This window comes from Astyanax mexicanus, chromosome 8 (genome assembly GCF_023375975.1).
Source record: "Astyanax mexicanus isolate ESR-SI-001 chromosome 8, AstMex3_surface, whole genome shotgun sequence".
Classification (NCBI taxonomy): Eukaryota; Metazoa; Chordata; class Actinopteri; order Characiformes; family Acestrorhamphidae; genus Astyanax; species Astyanax mexicanus.
In genome coordinates this window covers 26,117,529-26,138,424 of record NC_064415.1, presented here as the reverse complement: position 1 = coordinate 26,138,424, position 20,896 = coordinate 26,117,529, and the positions used below count along the sequence as shown (strand labels likewise).

Genomic DNA, 20,896 nt, shown 5'->3' with positions numbered 1-20,896 from the left:
CATGTAGGTCATTGCACAACAATCAAGCTTTGTAGGTTAGTGTTTTACAGAGGTAGCAGAATTACACAGGTTTCAAGCTTAAGTAAAAGTGCAAATACCCTGGTAAATGTGGAAGTGCATATTTATTCAATGTATTTTGTTTAATTATTTTTTGAAATACATTGTATTTTTACTCAGTATATGTACACAAACAGTGATGAACAGTAAGCAAAATGTATAGTTTATTCTCTAGGGCCAGTTGTTCAAAAAAAATGTAATCGGATTCAAATTAACCCGATTTGGTAATCCCATTTTTTGCTATCCAGTATCAGGTGATTTGTCTTACTTTTAAGACGGTTTTTCAAAGCAACATTGGATTGGATCACCCAGATCCAGATACACAGTTTTCAGGATTACCTAATCCGGATTACCAGCTATGTAAAGAACAGGTAGAAAAACCAACATGGGGTGACTTTAAGTGTTTATTTTGAGACAAAACATAAACATCTACTTCCATTTATAATTTATTTTATGACCCCTCATTTAAGCCACAACAAATAAAAAAATATATACATTAACAAATACATGTGGATATTCTGAAAACATCTTAAATAAAAAATGCCCAATACTTCACAAGATATTCAGGGTTCCTCATATGAGAAAGAGAACAACAGAAACTGAAGGTTTGATCCATTTACAAACTAGGATTGGATTACATGATCTGATCGGATTTCAGAATGTTTCTTTCGCTTTTGAACAGCCTGTTTTCCAGATTTGATCCAATCCGATAACCAAAATCCGATTAGATTACCTCTGCACAACTGGCCCCTAGAGAGGAAAATATCCACTGAAAAATATCGGTCGAGTTTGTCTGGCCACAAGAGGGCGCTGCAAGGTTCAAACGGGGCAACTGAGTAAAATTAGATGAGATAGATAGATACTTTATTGATCCCCGAGGGGAAATTCTAGACATCCAGCAGCAGACACAAAGTTACAAATCGAATACACAAGGTTACAAAATAAAATATATAAAATATAAAGATAAAGATACATATAAATACAATCAAATAAAAAAATAGAATGTACAATGTAAAAATGCAGTCTTTAGTGTGTGTGTAATGTAGAATGGAGGTAGTGCAGTTGAACAATAGACAGTGAACACCAGTTGATGTGCATAAAGTGAGGATAACTGATGTCAGCCATACAGAAAGTGCAAATAAACAGTTATATAATGATTTAAATTCAGCAGTGCAAAAGATACGTAAACAGTAGATGGATGAACTAGTGAATGAACTACTAGTGCAAAATAGGGTAGAACTATAAAAATAGTGTTATCAGCAAGTCTGAGAGTGTCTCCATAGCTGAGGGTGTGTCCATGGTGTGGCCAGAGTTGCCAGGGTGACAGAGTCTTTAGTTTGCTGTGCTGAGATGAGTTGAAAAGTCTTATGGCCTGAGGGACAAAAGACTTTCGGAGTCTGTCAGTGGAGGAGGACTGGGACAGCAGTCTGCCGCTGAATGAGCTCCTCTGCCTGGCGATGGTGCTGTGCAGAGGGTGGTGAACATTGTCCATGATGTTCAGCAGCTTGCTGAGGGCTCTCCTCTCTGCCAGTGGTGTTAAGGACTCCAGCTCTAATCCCAGCACAGAACCAGCTTTCCTCACCAGCCTGTCCAGTCGTCCAGCGTCCCTCTTGCTGATGCTGACTCCCCAACACACTACAGCGTAAAAGAGGACGCTGGCCACCACAGACTGGTAGAACATCAGCAGGAGTTTCTGGCAGATGTTGAAAGCCCTGAGCCTTCTGAGGAAGTACAGTCTGCTCTGTGCCTTCCTGTAGAGGGAGTCAGTGTTCACTGACCAGTCCAGCCTATCGTCCAGGTGCACTCCAAGGTATCTGTAGAACTTGACCACCTCCACATCGACCCCCTCGATGGAGATTGGCTGCTGAGCAGAGGGCTCAACCAGGTTTCTGTACTCCCTCTCATCACCATTACGCACACACCCCACGATTGCAGTGTCGTCAGAGAACTTACAAATTATAAAGATTATAAATATTTGATTATTATTACACTGGAAAATAAGTACTTGTTCTCTTAGCATAAAGCAATATTAAATGTTTCAGTACCGAAAACATACATTTTAAAGTTTAAACTCTAGGTAACATGGAGGACCAAAACTGCCACAAAAAAAAAAATATACAATATACATATAAATAGTCAGGAAATTAACATTTGATTTGATCCAGATTTATTTATTTAGATATTTATTTTTAAGTATATGTATTTTATTAATTATCATTATTCTTTACAGTTTTAAGTTTCTAATCTGTCGTCCAAAAGTCGTTTTATTTTATTTATTTTTTTTTTTTTTTAGAAAAATGGAAACATACAGGTAGAACAAGTAATTAATTGCTATTTTTAATTAAAGTTTTCCAAAGCAAATGTACAGTTTCTCTACCTACAGCCCCGCGCGCTCTGTACGCTGACAGTAACATAAAAACTATGAGTAAAACCAGATATAAGAGAGAAAAGTCCTGGACTGGGTCTTCATTAAGGTAGCACAATCCACAGCACTACGTGTAAGTAGCGACTATCTATAAAACACACTTTATTGCCTTCAGTAAATCACTCACCTGAATATTTTAGATTGTTTGAATTTACCATCCACTTTAAATGCTGCTAATTTACAATTCCACCTTAAATCTTGCTAATGTACCAGTCCACCTTAAATACTGCTGTGGTTACCATAGACATACAGGCTATGGTGCTGATGCAGAGGCTTCAGGCTGAAGTTTTTAGGGGCTCTGAATGTAACGTCATTAGTTTTTAAGGTGGAACAGGACATTCGTTTAAGAACCCAGGTGTAGTTTTATATGGACTGTTTGTGATTTCTGCACAACATAAATAGAAATGTATAAAACTCACAAAGCACTTAACTCTACTACAGGTTCAATGTAAAGTGTGCACCTTTTTAATTTGGAATTGAAGAAAATACTGACAGATTTTTAATGCAACTCGTACATGTCTAGGTTGTGTACGGTAGCAATAGCATTGTGTTTTTGCAGGGTTGACTGCTGATTTTACTGTATAATACACTGCTCAAAAAATAAAGGAAAGACTAAAATAACAAATCCTAGATCTCAATGAATTATTTATTACATAGTGAGGTGCATTGAGAATAAAATAACATAAAAAATATCAATGTAAATCAAATTTTTTATCCCATGGAAGTCTGGATTTGGAATCATACTCAAAATCAAAGTGGAAAATCAAACGACAGGTTGATCCAACTTTTCCAGTGGAAATTCCTCAAGACAAGTTAAACTGAGGCTCAGTAGTGTGTGTGGCCTCCATGTGCCTGTATGACCTTCCTACAACACCTGGACATGCTCCTGATGATGCGGCGGATGTTCTCCTGAGGAGTCTCCTCCCAGACTTGGATTAAAGCGTCAGTCAACTCCTAGACAGTCTGTGGTGCAGTTTGGCGTTGGTGGATGTAGCGAGACATGATGTTCCAGATGTGCTGGATTGGATTCAGGTCTTGGGAACGGGCAGGTCCATAGCATCAATGCCTTTATCATGCAGGAACTGCTGACACATTTCAGCCACATGAGGTCCCGCATTGTCCTGCATTAGGAGAAACCCAGGGCCCACTGCACCAGCATATGGTCTCACAAGGGGTCTGAGGATCTCATCCTGGTACCTAATGGCATTCAGGGTACCTCTGGAGAGCACATGGAGGTCTGTGTGGCCCGCCAAAGAAATGCCTGCCCACACTATTACTGACCCACTGCCAAACCGGTCATGCTGGAGGATGTTGCAGCAGCAGATCGCTCTCCACGACATCCCCAGACTATGTCACATCTGTCACATGTGCACAGTGTGAACCTGCTTTCATTCGTGAAGAGCACAATGCACCAATGGCGAATCTGCCAAATTGGCCTGCTGGAGGTTATTTTGCAGGGCTCTTGCACTGCTCCTCCTGTTCCTCCTTGCACAAAGGAGGAGGTGGCGGTCCTGCTGCTGGGTTATTGCCCTCCTACGGCCTCCTCCATGTCTCCTGATGTACTGGCCTGTCTTCTGGTATCTGCTTCATGCTCTGGACACTGTGCTGAAACCTTCTTGTCACAGCTCGCCATCCTGCCATCCTGAGCTGCACTACCTGAGCAACTTCTGGGTTGTAGACACCGTCTCATGCTACCACTATGGTGAGAGAACCAACATATTGCAAAAGTGACCAAAACATCAGCCAGAAAGGATGAGAACAGAGAAAAGGTCTGTAGTCACCACCTGTAGAACAACTCCTTTATAGGGTTTGTCTTTTCTTGGAGTTATATTGTGTGGTTTAAGTGTTCCTTTATTTTTTTTGAGCAGTGTATATTGTTTATGACGCTAAGGTTGTTGTGTGGTATGTGCTAAATTAGCTGGTGTAATGGATTCATATAATGGATATCATTATTTGAAAGAATAGTTCCATCAGTGTGGTTTTAAGGACAAAAATCAGAGATTTTTTGCTTTGGTAAAACCAGTGACAAAACTCCCATTGACCACAAATTTCCATTATTTTTTAAAGAATTTATTTAGCATTTGTCTTGGTATATCATATAAAACATACATTTCATAGTCATTTGTAGTCTACTGCCGTTAAAATGTAAAAAAAACATTACAATTACAATGTAATTGATTCACGCCAAATATTTCTAAATTGAGTCTAAAGGGTTTAATTGTTAAAATAATGTCTTGTTTCATTTTAAAATCTAAATAAAATTTTACCCTAACTGTTTTTTCAAGTGTTTTATATCTGTTAATTTTATTGCCACAAAATGAATGTTTCCGTAGAATGCTGAATGCTGTCTGATCGATTTTACCATCACATTTGATGACTGCTTGGTTTAGTTCTAGTAAAAGACCTTTGAATCTCTTGTTTATTATGAAAGTATAGTAGTGATGTGAAGTGCTAACTCAAGAATTAGGGGGGTCTGTGTGGGTTTCCTTTGACTTTGTGACCTCTAGTTTTCTGAAGAAGCCAGTCACACCTCGAGCAAGAGAACTGTCGCTTTTCCTTTCAAGCAGCACATTCAGTTCTGAGCTGCTACAGAGTTCTTAGAAATATTCACACTAGCGTTCCACTAACGGCAGGATGAGTGTGATGAGTACACAGACCAAACTTTCAAACCAGTAGTTATTACTTTAGTTTTGAGCACCAAATAAAATACATTTCCACAGTCTCATACACTCCATCTTTCTTTGTTTTCTCTTGCTAATAGTGTCAGACTACAGCTACACTTCAGCACAGAGATACTAATGGTTGGTATGCTAGGTCAGAATCTTGGTGGCAGCTTTTGTATTTTTACATGATTTAGCCCTGTGTAGTTAGCTAGTTTTGCTTTCTGTGTTGACGGGCTAGACTTTATTATACAGTTAATCTGTGTCATGTCTGAATTTATAAATGTTTGAATTCCTTTGTTACCATCTCTGCTTAAAGCCTTAAGTAGTGATGTGTTATGTCTTGATCTAAAAATGGCTGTTAAATTACTTTTTGAATGTGAGACCCTTTATTAAGGCTGTGTTTTTTAACATTTGAAAAACATATAATAAATAAAAATTATTTTAAATCTTTAAGAAGAGAGATCTTTTGAAAAAAAAAATCATTTTCATGTATTTGAAAAGCTATTCTCCTAATTTTTAAAAACTGTTAAGAAAAATATTTTCTATATACCATTTTTACCAAGTGATCTGAATCTTTTTGAAAAGTAATTAAATTATTCATTCCATAATTAATCAAATAAATTAGTATACCACCAGTGTGGTACAGCAGTATATTTACATGAACAATGTTGTTTTTAATTCTATAAACTATGAACAACATTTCTCTCTAATTCCAAATAAAAATATTGTCATTTAGAGCATTTATCTGAAGAAAATGAGAAATGACTGAAATAACAAAAAAGATGCAGAGCTTTCAGACCGCAAATAATGCAAAGAAAACAAGTTCAATATTACAATACAGATCAATATTACAAGTTCCATATTACAAAGTTTTAAGAGGTCAGACATCAATATTTGGTGGAATAACCCTGGTATTTAGTCACAGTTTTCATGCATCTTGTCATACACACTGCTTTTGAATAACTTTATGCCACGTCTGGTGCAAAAAATTCATGCAGTTCTGCTTGGTTTGATGGCATATGATCATCAATCTTTCTCTTGATTATATTGCAGAGGTTTTTAATTTGGTAAAATCAAGGAAAAACAACATCATTAGGTGGTCTCTTTTTTCCAGAGCTATAGATAAGGTAAGATAAGATAAGATAAAATAATCCTTTACTAATCCCACATTGCGGAAATGTACAATGTTACAGCAGTACAGAGGAAAGGACAGAAAAACAGGTCAGGAAAAAATATAAACAAATAATAATAAAACTGTTGCAAAACTAGTGCATAGAGATATGATTATGGTATGGTGTGACCAGTATTATTGCACAAAGAGTAAATATCAAATAAATAGTAGATAAAATGGTGAGAAAATATTGCACCTTAAACATATTGCACAAATGGTGATAAGGGGATCACAGTACATGTAGTGAGATGGATATTTCACACGGTAAGCATTACAGCCATACTGAGTAGTATGTAAGTTTTGCAAGTATTTAAATAGTAAACTAGTGTTTACTGAGAGCATGGTGTGTTGTAAAGTCTGAAAGTAGTAAAAAAATGGATTGTACATTTTACTAAATAATGTTTTCTAAATAAACATGCTTGACCATTTTATAAGCATGATTAATCTATCACATAATTTCGTATTATAAAAAAATGCATATTATTTTTTGTTTCTTCCCCCTACCTAGTGACACTGTACATTTTATATCCATTCACCATTTGCAGTATCTCCTTTTTTTAAGGTAAACATAAAGAAACTAAATAATCCAGCATAGACATATAACAAAAATAGTATTTTTTTGTATTATTAATATTTATGTAATATTAAACTTTATTCCCTCATCTCCCATAAAACGTGAGAAAACAAGGAAACCTACACAGCACCTGACTGAGCACAACACTAGAGGGCGGTGTTTAAACATAGTTCAGTAGCAAAATGTCAACTAGATTCGTACTTCCCTTATAACTAATGAAACTGTAACCTGTAACCTACAGCTAAATACTGCGATAAGAAGTTGTGAAGTCTGTATCTGATTATAAATGGCATATGTCCTCTCAAAGTGCACATTTGTGGTCCAATAAGTGTTAAGTACAATTTTCATACGTGCAAAACCACAGTGTGTAGACCATTCTAAACATAACTAAATGGATTATGTTTATATCCAAATTAAGATTGTGTTTCGGGAACATTAGCTTACATACCCACTCAGTCACAGTTCAGTTTCAGTACATTTCATACACTGCATTAGTATGAGTCACCATTTACACACCAAGTTAGACTGCAGAAAAATCATCAACCACAAGACATGGACATGGGGACAGGTCAACATGAATGCACAAGTATTTTTCAAGCCATATGACATTTAACCAGTGACAGCACAGCTGAAATATAATAACAGTAGTAGTAGTTATACTAGTACTTGTAGAAACAGTCACAGGAACAGCAGCATTAATACTACAAGTATAGTAGTCTTACTACAGCATTAGTACTGATGGTTTAATAGTAACAGCAGCAGAAGTAGTACTAACTTTCACCATAAACCACAAATTACACCATAAACCAAACGTGTAGACTTAGGGACAGTCCATATGAATGCAATGCTAGTATATAGTAACAGTAGCAGGAGGGAAACTACTAGCAATAACAGTAGCCATTTTTTACACAGTGTTTCACGAGTTTACAGTAATAGCATTGACATAACAATAGCAAGTCAGCTGTGCAGTAGCAGATAGTGGTTCTAATGGTAATAGTAACAGCACAATAGTAACCTCTGCAACATTAGCAGTTCTACTAGTAGTTATAGTAACATTAGCATCAGTGGTACCAGTTGTAATAGTGACATTAGCATCAGAGGTACTAGTAGTAATAGTAACATTAGCATCAGTGGTACTAGTAGTAATAGTAATAGTAGCAGCAGTAGTACTAGCCAGAGACTGTAAAGGTAAGACTGTACACAGTCTATGGTACTAGCAGTCATAGTAACATTAGCATCAGCGATACTGGTAGTAATAGCAACATTAGCATCAGCAGTACCAGTTGTCATAGTAACATTAACATCATTGGTACTAGTAGTAATAGTAACAGAAGCAGCAGTACTAATAGTAGTAATAGTAACAGTAGCAGCAGTAGTAGTAGTAATAGTAACATTAGCATCAGTAGTACTAGTAGAAATAGTATTATTAACATCAGTAGTACCAGTTGTAGTACCAGAAGTAGTACTAGAATTACTGGGAGCAGATGTAGTACTAGTAGTAATATAAACAGAAGCATTAGTACTTTTAGTGATAGTAACATTAGCAGCAGCAACATTAGATACAGTGGTCAGGATGTCACATTCTGTGTTTTGATTAGTGGGTTGGTTAAAACACCTATTTGAGTGTTATACTGATCAAAAATTGAGTTTGGTTAGAAACTAGAAGGACAGGAGGTCGCCTGCTAGATCGCTTTCATATCATGAGACCTGGTGGACGATACTGTGGCGTGGAAGAGGAAGGAAGACCCGTGAGACTCATGCTGAATGCTCAACAGCTCCTTTATTGAATCGGTTTGCCACTCACTTACAGTCTTTAACAAGACTAGGAGAGCTAAAACCATCAACCCACAGATCTCAAATAACCCAAAGGCCACCCACCCAGCTGTGTGTCTCCCAGATGGCAGATCCAGAGTGGTGCCCACCCTCTCTGCATAACCCCTCCCAAGGGAGATGCCCCACCCCTGTCATCCTCGCACACAGGAGAACAGAAACAAGCCTGCAGGCAGCCACACACACAACCCAGAGCCGCCACAATACCTAAAGGGTTTTTTTTTTTTTTTAACTGCTTTGATCAACATGTAAAAGGTTGGGAATGGTAAACATGTAAAGGACCATGCAGTTCTTGTTTTCCAGGTTTTTTTTTTTTTTTGCTGGTTTCATGGACTAAAACAAAATCTTTCACTGTGAGCAAAGGTTAAACATTGGACATTCTTAATCTGAGACTGCGAAACTATAGTGCCCATAGTGGTATTGTTTCACTCCTCTACTTATAATTACAGTTTATTTGCGAAAGAGTTTAACCAATTTACATATGTTCCTGTTTAGTTTATTACAAATTAAATAAAAAATATCTTACATTTACGTAAGTGGCTGGTAGTGGGTAAAGAATGAAAACGTAACTTTCATTGATTAAATATCTACTAAACCACATAAAACAGATTATGCTGCTATTATCAGTTACACTTCCAGACGTCACCAATTAACTCTACAGGGTAAAAATAGTAAGACAATAAAAGATGGGCAGTGATGTCTAAAAATAACATTTTAAATAACGTCTAACGATTTTGCAACACATCTCCAGTCATCTAGTCTATTATTAGCTCAGTACTTATCTCTTTATTTTGATGTGTTCATGCACTTAACCTGTTTAAAGTTGGAAGTGTTGGAAGTAAAATATTGATTTGTTATAGTCTGTTTGCTGGTGTCTTAGATAATAAATATACTTAACAACATGTGGAAAATGTAACTTTTTAGTAAATTCAATGAAATCCAATTTTAATATGATGAACATTGTACTTAATGTACAAATCCTCTTTTTTTTCTGTAAAAGACAATCTTACAAAATAAATAATAAACATTATCAGTACTTTGTAAGCCAGCTAACAAATCATTTTCCTCATGTTTCTCAAGATAATCCATCATCCAGATCTGCAATAGTGGTTGGATTTTTTCCACCACAAATGTCCAACATATATTTCAAAAGATGAGTATGCTGGTGAACTGGATTTAGCAGTTTTTAAACTGCAAGACTGAGATGGTCATGAGAAAAGTTTTTTTTCTTGTTTAAAGAAAAATGTGTGCTATGTTGACGAGGTTACTAGAATATCCACTTGTGTCTGAATCTCAGCTTCCTGCCTACTTTCCTACTTAATGGAAAATTCAGAATGGCATTATAAATCCAGATTAAAATCTATGACTAGTTCAAGACTTTGCATTACTAAATAATATAGTTCCTTCCTCCCTGTGAAAAATAAATAAGAAAAACATATGCAACATAGCACTAAGATTTCTGAATTAAGTCTTCCATTGAAATTAAATTATAGTCTAGGATAGAAATTAAAGTTCATTTTAATTTAGGAACCTGACCTTAAAGGTGTTTTAAACACTGGGAATTTGTATTATGTGTATAGTAAGCATGTCAGATTGGTAGGGGAACCATATCTCAATACAAAGAGTTTCCCAGAGTCTCAGAGCAAAGACTGAGAAAGCACAGTCCCCCTTTTGTTTTTGTTTTTTTATTGTCCAGAGAACTTCTAAAACTACTTTGTCAGCAGATCTGACAGCAGGCTGAAAAGTAAATGAAACCGTTCATCAATATATGCAGATGCCAGTCCTAGATTTTAATAAGACATAATTATTGTGACAGGCCAACTCATCCCCATACTTTAAGTGCAGATAGGTTGTACATGTTGTAGAGCATCATATAAATACAACTGGGCCTAAAATTAATACACCATGCCACCCTAAGCACTGCAGACTCTAAGCAGTGCAATGACCAGTCCAAAAACGTGCCTGATTTTTTCCAAATATGTAATTTGATCTTAGAACGGTAACAAATTGAAAAGAAACCACTTTTTTCAATATTTATTCATAGCAGGTAGTTTAAAATTGTCTAGAAAACTAGCACTGTCACACTTGACCATGTGAGTTGGAGCACTGTGTGATTAAAATCTTACGAACAATTCCATTGATTAAAGATCTATTTTATATCTACCATAAATCTGACGCTCAATACACATTGATAGCTAAGCAATGGCTAGTCTGTAAAAAGGCATCACTGGACTTTGTTTGAAAGCTTGTTTATGACTGTGTGGCCTAGGGTGAGCAATAGACTTATATTGCCAGTTCCTATTTAGTTACATAAGAGCATTAAAGAGAACCGTTGTTGTAATCAAATAGTTGAGGAAGTTCATTTGCGAAAATTCCCACTGTGTAGTTACAGTCTAAAAAGCAGCTTTAGGAACTGTGGACCTCATCGAAACCAATTCATTAAAGCTGAAAATTATTTTTAAATTGTAACTTTACAGCAGAAGACCAAAATGAATGTAATATTGATATAAGGACATTTGAAATAATCCCAGACTCAGCATTTTTATAGTTCAGTTATTATTAAAATATTTAAACATCAGCAGCTGTGATAAAAAAATGATGCTAAAAACATAGAGGAAGTGGAGATACATGGTTTTGAGACGACAGTGGTAATATGCTTCGCAAGTGTCTGCCAATGTAAAATAAATGAGCTGTTCAGTGAAGATCAGGCTCCAGTTGTGTACTCAGTGTTTATCAGTGAGATCAGAACACCTGTTCAAAGGTGTGATCAGTAATAGAGCATTGTGTTACTGGTTTTGCTGCACTGAAGCCTAACGTTTTTTTGTTTAGACAGTGTCAAATCCAGACAAGTCTGGATTTGTTGTCTTAAAAGTGTCGATTTACATAAAATAAAGCTTCATTCAATTACCCAACTCCTCTGACCATTACTTGCAGATTATGGTCATAAAAGATTTACAATAAAATATTATTAAGAAAATGTATGAACCCAACACATTTTATCTTTTTTCTGATCAACTTGAATTAACACATTTAAATGTTTTAAGTCACATGCATTTATGCAACTTATTATAAAAAAAGGGGAAATTAGTGCTAGTAATAAGGCAAAATACTAAATAATGATGAGCTCAAGCTTAAGCTAAACAGATGACACTGCATTAAGATCCATCATTCAAAAATAGCTGATGAAACCAGAATTTACAATACAATGCAGAATTACATTCACAAATGCCACTTTACTGTGCAAAAGTTTACTGTGCAAACTTTCTGTGCAAAACAGACTCCTTACGTTAACCATGTCCAGAAGCTGCGTTGACGTCTCCTTGTTTTAAGGCATCTGGGATGGACCATCCCTTAAATCAGTACCAGAACATTTATTGGAAGAGATAAAGGCTGATAAAGTTTGCCAGACGAAATGTGAAATACTGTGTCTTGGGTTCATACTAGGGGTATAAGGTTATATTGATATATCTAAGTATTACGAAATTTTGTTTAGAATTTTTAAAACAGTATCAATTTTGAATGCTTAGTTTACATGTATAGATTTGTGTCAGACAGTGGTTAATTTTGTGTTTTTGTACATGGGAGTGTTCTTCTGTTTCTTGGTTGCATAAAAAGTTAACCTTTCTTTTTTTTATATTTTATAAAAATTATAATGTGTTTTTTTATACTGTAACAATTTTCCTAACATTTTATTTAAACAATTGCAATTGTCTTGCCTGCATTATCACAATATATTGTATTGTATGAAACTGTAACCCCTGTACTGTGATATATATATATATATATATATATATATATATATATATATATATATATATATATATATATATATATATATATTGTATCGACAAGTTCTTGCCAGTTGAATAAAAGTCAAAGTAATTAAAAGAAACGCTGCATATTTTTACCAAAATTGCATTACCAAAATTTTCTGATCTGGATTGTAAAACTTAAAACACTCCAGTGTTTCAGTGTTGAGGATCTTGAAAATGTGACTTTATCTCAGTTCTATTAAACAGTACAGATACCTTAATATCTTTAATCTCTTAACATAACAAATTGCTCTAACTTTTATTACAGATAATCACTTGATATTTTTAGAGTATTAGTAATAATTAATTTCTGAATTGATAAATAAAAAATAATCAAAGGTCATTTCTATAAATGTATTCTATGAAAAGTGTTGATTAATAGACTGTTGGTGATTGGGTAGTAAATAATTGGTGTAAGATTTTCCAGTGACGTTTTAGGGGCTCTCTGATTACTGCTTACGTGCATATCAATAGCATGGGAGGTCCAGAGTCCATCCTTTTTTGCCAAGGACACACACACACAGACACACACACTCACTAATGCACACAAAGTCAATAAAGTGCACTTTGGCATCCAAAGAGAAAGATTGCTGCCAGGCTGTCCACTGTCCACAGCCCCAGAGCAGACTTTATGGACACAGACCTAGCACACACCCCTAGTGTGGGGGTAGTAGCACTGTATGTAGAGAACCAATCGTACATATTCATATTTAATCTAATTTTTCATACTAATTTACTCTCTGTGGGCCCATATCAGTTCTGTGTCTTTTTAACCAAACTTAAAAATACCAGAAAAAACATCTTAATGAAATCATCAGGAATAAAGGCAATGCGTGTAACATTACTCACACTGTGTTTTATTTTAGGGTGAGGCACAAGATAAAATGTAACACAGATACTATACATAATAATGCAGATATAAGCAGCACATGCTTATCTGTAATCTGTCATTCCCATTTCACCATATTTTAATTTTTACAGCAACTGCAGAGCGGCCCCTGAAAGTGTTTCTGTGTGTGTCCATGTGTTAGATTTGAATTCACAACTTTATTATTCATACCTATACTACATCCCTTTTTGTGGCTGTGGTATAGTATGTGTGAAAAATGCAACTCATAGTGTGCTAACCAGGCTGAAGCCCATCAGTCACACAGTGGGGTCAAGTATACCACAGTGAGAAAACTCTTTACAAGCCCCTTAAATTAAAAGGTTCATCAGAATGAGGCATTTTTTAAAACATTTTTATTAAAAAATAAATGGGCTATTACTACATACAGTATTTTGTTTACTAATCATGTTTATTTGATGCAGATATTCTATGTAATGTACCAGTTCAAAGTTTGGACACAACTTCTCGTTCACTGTGTTTCTTAATTTCTTTATTTAATTGATTTTCTACATTGCAAATTAATATTAACGACATAAAAACAAGGGACACATATGGATTTACATAGTAAACAAAAAAGTGTTTGGCCTCCACAAACCTAACTGAGATGTTGATTTGGGATGAGCTGGAGCTTCACAGCATGAAGAAAAAGCAGCAACTATTGTTCAGCACCTTCAGGAACTCCTTTAAGATGCTGAGAAACTATTTCAGGTGACTCTACCTCATGAAGACACTGAGCAAATACCAGAAGTGGGCAAATCTGTCACCAAAGTTAAGCATCTAAAGTGTAAAACATATTCTGGTGTGTTTAAAATTTTTTTGTTAAAAAAATATTTCAACATGTGTTCTTGTACAGTTTAATGACTTCAATATAAACTTTACAATTTAAAGAACATAAAAAGAAAGAAAACACATTGAATGATAGATAGGTGGTGTGTCCAAACATCCAAACATACCGTATATAGATTGTTTCATGGGTTTGGTTGAAATAACACTAAGCTACTAGACCTGTTCCTTTGTCCTTTTATACCTATTAATTAAGCTATTCATTTATATGCACTAATCAACCATAATTTGAACACCACCTCCTTGTTTTTACAGTCATTTTCTATAATTCTATAATTATAAGTCTATAGTTATATAATTACAGGCTGTATTTCTGTATCTGTTCCTCTGTATACTTTATTATTGTTCTTTTACCCTGTTCTTCAATGGTCAGGACCCTACAGGACCACCTGGTATGAGTGAATCAGCTACAGCAGTGCTGCTGGAGATTTTAAACACTGTGTTTACTTACTGTCCTTCAGTCTATTAGACACTCCTATCTACCCAACTGTTCCATCTTATAAGTGTAAAGTTTGGGACAGAGGCACATTTGATGCTGCACTCTTTGTGTTGGTCATGCTCTTGTTTTTTATCAGTAGTCACAGAACGCTGTCCACAGATCGCTGAGATGTCTAAAAACTCCAGCAGCACTGCCGTGCCCGATCCACTCATGCAACTAGTAACACACCAACACCATTATCACGGTCACTGCAGTGATACACACTGTTGAGCTGATCAAATGGACAGTGAGTGTAAAAACAAGGAGTTGATGTTAATATTATAAGTGATCAGTATTAGTGCCAGTCAAAAGTTTGGACACACAATCTCAATAATATTTGTTCTTTATTTAAATCTTAAATCTTTGTTTAATTATTTACTACATTGTAGATAGATAAATATTAAAGACTTAAAATATATGAAGCATCACATATGTAATTAGGCAGTACACTGTTCATACTCATTCCTCTTCCAATCAGATAACTTATAAAAAATATTTTTATATATTTTTTAGATTGGAAATATTGTCAGATAGTTAGCTTTTTGTCCTTTGATCTGACTGCTTAAAAAAACATTTACACTCTGCAATCTTCATTTCATCTTTTCTCTTATCTGGATTACCTCTTTAGTCATTGCTTTTGATAAACGTATGGCATTTGAGATAAGGATGTACCCTTTTTATTCACATGGTGGGTTGATTGCTGGGTGTGCTATCGTGTTATCGTTTGCTTTCCCCCTCCGCCATATATTAGCTCATGGATCAACAGAATTTCTGCACTTTGGTCTTGTCTGTTCAACGGCAACGTCCGTTAGATCTGAGCAGCTAAAGATAAAACGGGATTTACTGCTGAAAACTCTTTTACCACACGGTTTTGAGTTACAGAGTTGAAACTTTTTCATTACTCTCTTACTTTTGTTTGTGTGTGACTATATTTGTGTAACAATGTGTACGGGAAAGTGCTCTAAGTTTATAGGCATTACGCTCTATCCTCTGGCATTACTGTCAATTATTTGCAACATTTTGCTATTCTTTCCTGGCTGGAGTGTGGAGTTTGCAGAGAAAGACACAGAAGAAAACCCTCGTCTCACAACTGAAGTCAAATACATGGGAGGGGTGCTTGGCGGTGGCATCATGGTGAGTTCTAATCAAATAATCACATAAACTTTCTGTTTCTCTTTTTGGTGTATTTTTGGTTAAAGCTTTATTTTTCTATGCAGATGTTTATATTAATCATAAATGAAAATTTAGTAACGGTCAGTATATTCAGTATTAACAGTATATATCACATTAAATTTCCTCTTTAAACCTCTAAAATTTATATTTAACTCTGATTTTTTGCTGTAACTTTAAACCAGAACATAGTCCTAAAGTGTTTTAACTGATTATTAACCGGAACCTACTCCATAACTGTATTATTAAACTTTTTATACTAACCTCAATACTAAATCTGTTAGGAATCTGCTGAAATTTGTAAGTTTTTAAAATAATTCGTACATGTTCAGAGGAGTCCTGTAAATTCTACTTCAGTAACAACATAGGAGTGAAATGCCCTGTGTTTTTTTTTTTATTATTTGCAGGTACTGATTCCAGCTATTCACATCCACCTGACGGGGAAACAGGGCTGCTGCGCAAACCGCTGCGGAGTGAGTTTTGTATTAAAACAAAATGCTTTTCAGAAATGTTGGGTCATATTTCACATTGACATCACTGAATACTCTGTTTTTAAATGTACCTTAATGGAGTTATTGAAATTTGAAAAAGAGTGAAATACCTTTTTAGAAATTGCTTAATCATTTTTATCCTTAGTGTATAAATATATACCTCATTTGAATAAATAAATCTAAAACCCTGTTAAAAACTGGTCACTTCGTGTGATTAGTGTCTGGATTGTATCGCTGAAGTCTGAATGCTGTGTGGATCAGATTTTTATTGTTTGTGTTTTAAATTATTGTTTTTTATGTGGTCTGCCCTTATCCAGATCCTGTATATTCACAATACTAAAGATGCACAACGAGAGATATATGAATCCTCTTTAATACCTAAATGCAAATACATTGCAGTCAGTGATCCATGAACTTCTCTAAATAACTACTCTCCCCTGAGCTGATCTGCCACGCATTTACTGCTGCTGTTTGTGACTTCCTTCTGTCTTTAGTTTTGCGTTCAACACATCAAAAACTAGTTCAACAAATGTTGAGGTCGGGTGACTGAGTCTGACATTTAAGAACATTCCATCGGCTTGATTCATACTTGCTATGTCTATCTATACTCACCAGTGACCCTGGCTGGCATACCACTGGCTGGCATACTGTAGGTCCTCATGCATCAGTGTCTCTACCATGTTTAACAGATCATAGTCAGTGTGAACTCTTTTTTTGTCATTCACTACACTCACTACACAGGCTGGAGTGTACAGCTGAACAAGACTGTGTACATGTTAGACAACAAGAATAACTATTAGAAAGCATTGACAAGCATAAAATGCAAGTATATAGGAAATATATATATATATATATATATATATATATATATATATATATATATAAACATAATACAATCTACAGCATGTTTGTACCGGACACTGCATGCCACTCACTCCAGTAGTATTATTGCATCATTATAACAGGAAATGTGAAGAACAAACACTGATGGCGAACACTGATGTGTTCAGTAATGAATCTTTGACTTGTTGCATAAACAATAGTAATCGATGTGATATCCCTTTGAGACATGGAGATCCTTCTCTATACTGAAGTTAACCTTGTTTTTATTTGTTGTTATTTTTTAGAAGGTTTATTGCAGTCTTTCTCAAGTTTTTCTTATTTGAGTATTATCAGTCATTTGCATCTTGAAGTAAACCCCCCTTTACTTTCAGCTTCTCACGATGGTAACTTCTGACAATAACTCCTCAACCACTCAGGCGGTATCTTGACTTGACCAGAGTTTTTGACTGTGTGTGAAAAAATTTTGTGTTTTTTCAATGTCTCCCACTTAAATGCCCATCTTATTAAAAATATACCTATTATTAATTTGGCCACGGATCATTGTTTGGCTATCTCTCTGTTAGTTACGTTTTGTTTCTTTTTTAGCCTAAATTATAATTTATATTTTGCTAACAAACAACTGGAATGAACTCCAGACTCACCTCCAAGAATCACTGTAATTTGTCAACAAAAAATTAGTTAACAGGCCACATGTGGTCATGAAACTGCTTCACAGTACAGTCTGATACTTTTGCACATGTTAAAATGTATTAAATATTTCTGGTTATGAATATTTTTGGCAAACCCCTTAATTACTATGGCTTTATTAAATCTGAATTGTCCCCTGATATGCTAAAAGTCATTGATTAGAAACATTTACATTGTTCAGTATGTGTTTGTTACCTAAGGGTATGGCTTATATACCCATCTAAGCGTGTATAAGCGTGTGAGGTGTTATCTTGTGAATTAGGTTGAATATTGGCCAGCATGTTTATGACAAATTATTATAAATTATCATGACTTCGAACAAGGTCTCGTATCTTGTGCCAGATAAATGGGACATCCCATTTTCAAAATTGTTCAGGCATTTAACATTTGAACCACAGTGTCACATGTTTACTGGGAATACTTAATAGAAGGCATTACCACAGACAGTGGACAGCACAGTTGGTGGTAATGATCGTGACCGGCAGCACGTGACTGGATAGAATTGTCCGAGCAAACAAACAATCACAAAAAATGTGATTTCTGGCAGAAATCACATCTAAATACTATACTAAATACTGTTCCATGGCTGTTCCATGTATGTCTTTCCTGAGGTGCGTTTAGGTGTGCACATGAGCTTCCTATTAACAGCCTGTTTTGTACTTTGCGCTTCAGATGTTCTTGTCTATCATCTTTGCTGCGATTGGTGTGGCCGGAGGTTTATACAGCCTGGGTGTGGCTGCAGCAGGGATGGCTAAAGGACCTGTTTGCAGTACTGCTAATGGCATCTGGGGAAGACCATTCGAAAATGGGTACGTGAGATTATCCTGTTCTGTTCTTAAAGTGTGTCACCTGTGACCTGAACTGTTTCAACTAGTTTTTTTTTTTAAGAAAATTAGCCACTGAAAGTTTCTTTAGGGAACTAAGAGTGGTTCTTCTCTGACTTTTAAAAAGGGTGAAAACTCACCTGCTTTCTTTTTTGTACAGTACGGCGAACTACCTGCAGAATCCTGACACGTGGAACATTTGCACTCAGCCTGAAAACGTGGTTGAGTTTAACATTGGCCTCTTCAGCACTCTGCTTATCGCTTCCTGTGTAGAACTGCTGCTCTGTGGTTTCCAGATGGTCAATGGTCTCTTCGGCTGCCTCTGCGGTACCTGCAATAGCAAATCGGTGAGTGAACATTGTTATGAAGCAGTATTATTACTGTTGTCATTAGCGACTGGTTTCAGTTGCTAAATTGATCTGACTATTGCAGTTCAGAATGAAAAACAACCATAGAATTGAGTTGGACAAAAACATGGAATCACTAAGCTGCCACTTTTGGGCCTTTATGTAAGGAACGTAACACCCACTGCTCTCTGGGCGCCATAGTATGAACTGACCAACACTCAACTCAAGAGGCTTTTATTGTCATTACATCTGAGTACAGGTACAAAGTGTTACAAAATTACGTTCCATGGTGCAACAATAGACAGACATAAAGTGCAAGGTGTAATGATAGTGCAACATAAAACTATAACACTAGAATAAATACAACAGACGAGACAAAACAACAGACAGGACAGTGCAGTACTGATACGATACAATGAGATGTTATAGTGATGATAAGTTGCAGAGATGTGTAACATACTGTAACATATAGAACAAACATGCACAAACACAGCAGTTACTGAGGAAGAGAGTTTATGGTTATTTGGCAATAAGAGACACTAGTTTGCTTTGTGTTGTATTTAAACCCAAATTTACAATTTAAACCCACTGTTACAATTGCATAAGAAGTAAACTTTTTAAACTTTTTAAACTTTTTATTTAGACTTTATAAATTTGTTGAGTTTTTTTTTACTATGACAGTTTCTTTATAAAATTGATCCTGGGTTAAATGGGTTTGACTAGAGGTCAAATTTTATCATGTTTATAAAGTTTGAAAAAAAAAGGTTAATATTTATGCAATTGTAACAGTGCAATCTAATGACAGAGTACACTGCTATAAATCAGGGTTTAAATACAACATAAACCTAATCACAGTCTGCCATCAAATTGATACAGTATGGCAAAACTCATTGTGATACAATTCAATATCAATATTTTCTTACACCCCTAACACACATACCCACTAACAAGCAAAAGCAGACAGTGATACACAGTGAGAAAGCATGCCTGGAGTGGTGGTGAGTCACCCGGGGAGCAGTGGGTGTCAAGGCCCAAAAGTGACGGCTTAATGAACCTGTGTATCGAACCCACAACCAGGTCATCATCACTACTGCCCCAGAATACCGAATGGAATCATGTGAATCATATGAGTCATGTAAAAAGTTTACCACACAGTGGTTATGGTTGCTAATTGCATCAATGCATCTGCAACAGTATTTCTGTAAAACACAAGCAAATTTTTTTTTAAGAGAGAAGGTTATCATTGTGTTTAATTGGAGTATTCTTTATTAACCTGACTATCCAACTATGTGTGTGTCTGCAGGTCTAATATGTATTCAGAGGAAGAAGTTGATCACAAGGAAGACCCCAACTATTAGCATAGTACCTTTTCAAACACCAGCCAATGTGGCAACATTATTGGCATTGCTGAAGAATCACCAGGATACTCAACAAAATGATATGATATGATTCATTTAAAAAATATTAATAATTTATCATTTTTGTACCAGCAACACATTCTGACCCAGTGATGATAGCCTTGTAACAGAGTGTGTTTTTGTATGACATAAATAATATTTTTTTAATACTAATCTGCATACAGTTTAAATGTGTCCTAAAATTGTTCAAATAAGTTTGTTTTCTGAAAATGGATATTAAACATGGATATTTACGGGTTGCATTTTGTAAATAAAAATTTTATCATGAACTTATGCCCCTTACCTAGGCTCCATTTACTCATATGTGTATTCTGTGTTTCTGCACTTTGAACAAAAATGTGGCTTCACACACTATGTGTGGGATCCAGATGGCA

General features: G+C 35.6%; 1 protein-coding gene across 1 annotated transcript; it reads left to right on the top strand.

Moving 5' to 3' along the window:
• The first annotated feature begins 15,502 nt into the window (after window positions 1–15,502).
• Window positions 15,503–20,795, top strand: tm4sf21b (transmembrane 4 L six family member 21b). Its single transcript, XM_022686427.2, has 5 exons — window positions 15,503–15,876; window positions 16,320–16,385; window positions 18,606–18,742; window positions 18,918–19,104; window positions 20,408–20,795. The coding sequence occupies exons 1-5, from the start codon at window positions 15,685–15,687 to the stop codon at window positions 20,411–20,413; spliced, it is 588 nt and encodes a 195-aa protein (XP_022542148.2). The 5' UTR covers window positions 15,503–15,684; the 3' UTR covers window positions 20,414–20,795.
• The last annotated feature ends 101 nt before the right edge of the window (window positions 20,796–20,896 follow it).

Excerpts from the sequence above, each read along its gene's own strand:
- tm4sf21b (XM_022686427.2), top strand. The coding sequence starts at position 15,685 with ATGTGTACGGGAAAGTGCTCTAAGTTTATAGGCATTACGCTCTATCCT. Across the intron at positions 15,877-16,319 it reads TGCTTGGCGGTGGCATCATG|GTACTGATTCCAGCTATTCA; the intron begins GTGAGTTCTAAT and ends TATTATTTGCAG. Across the intron at positions 18,743-18,917 it reads GGAAGACCATTCGAAAATGG|TACGGCGAACTACCTGCAGA; the intron begins GTACGTGAGATT and ends TTTTTTGTACAG.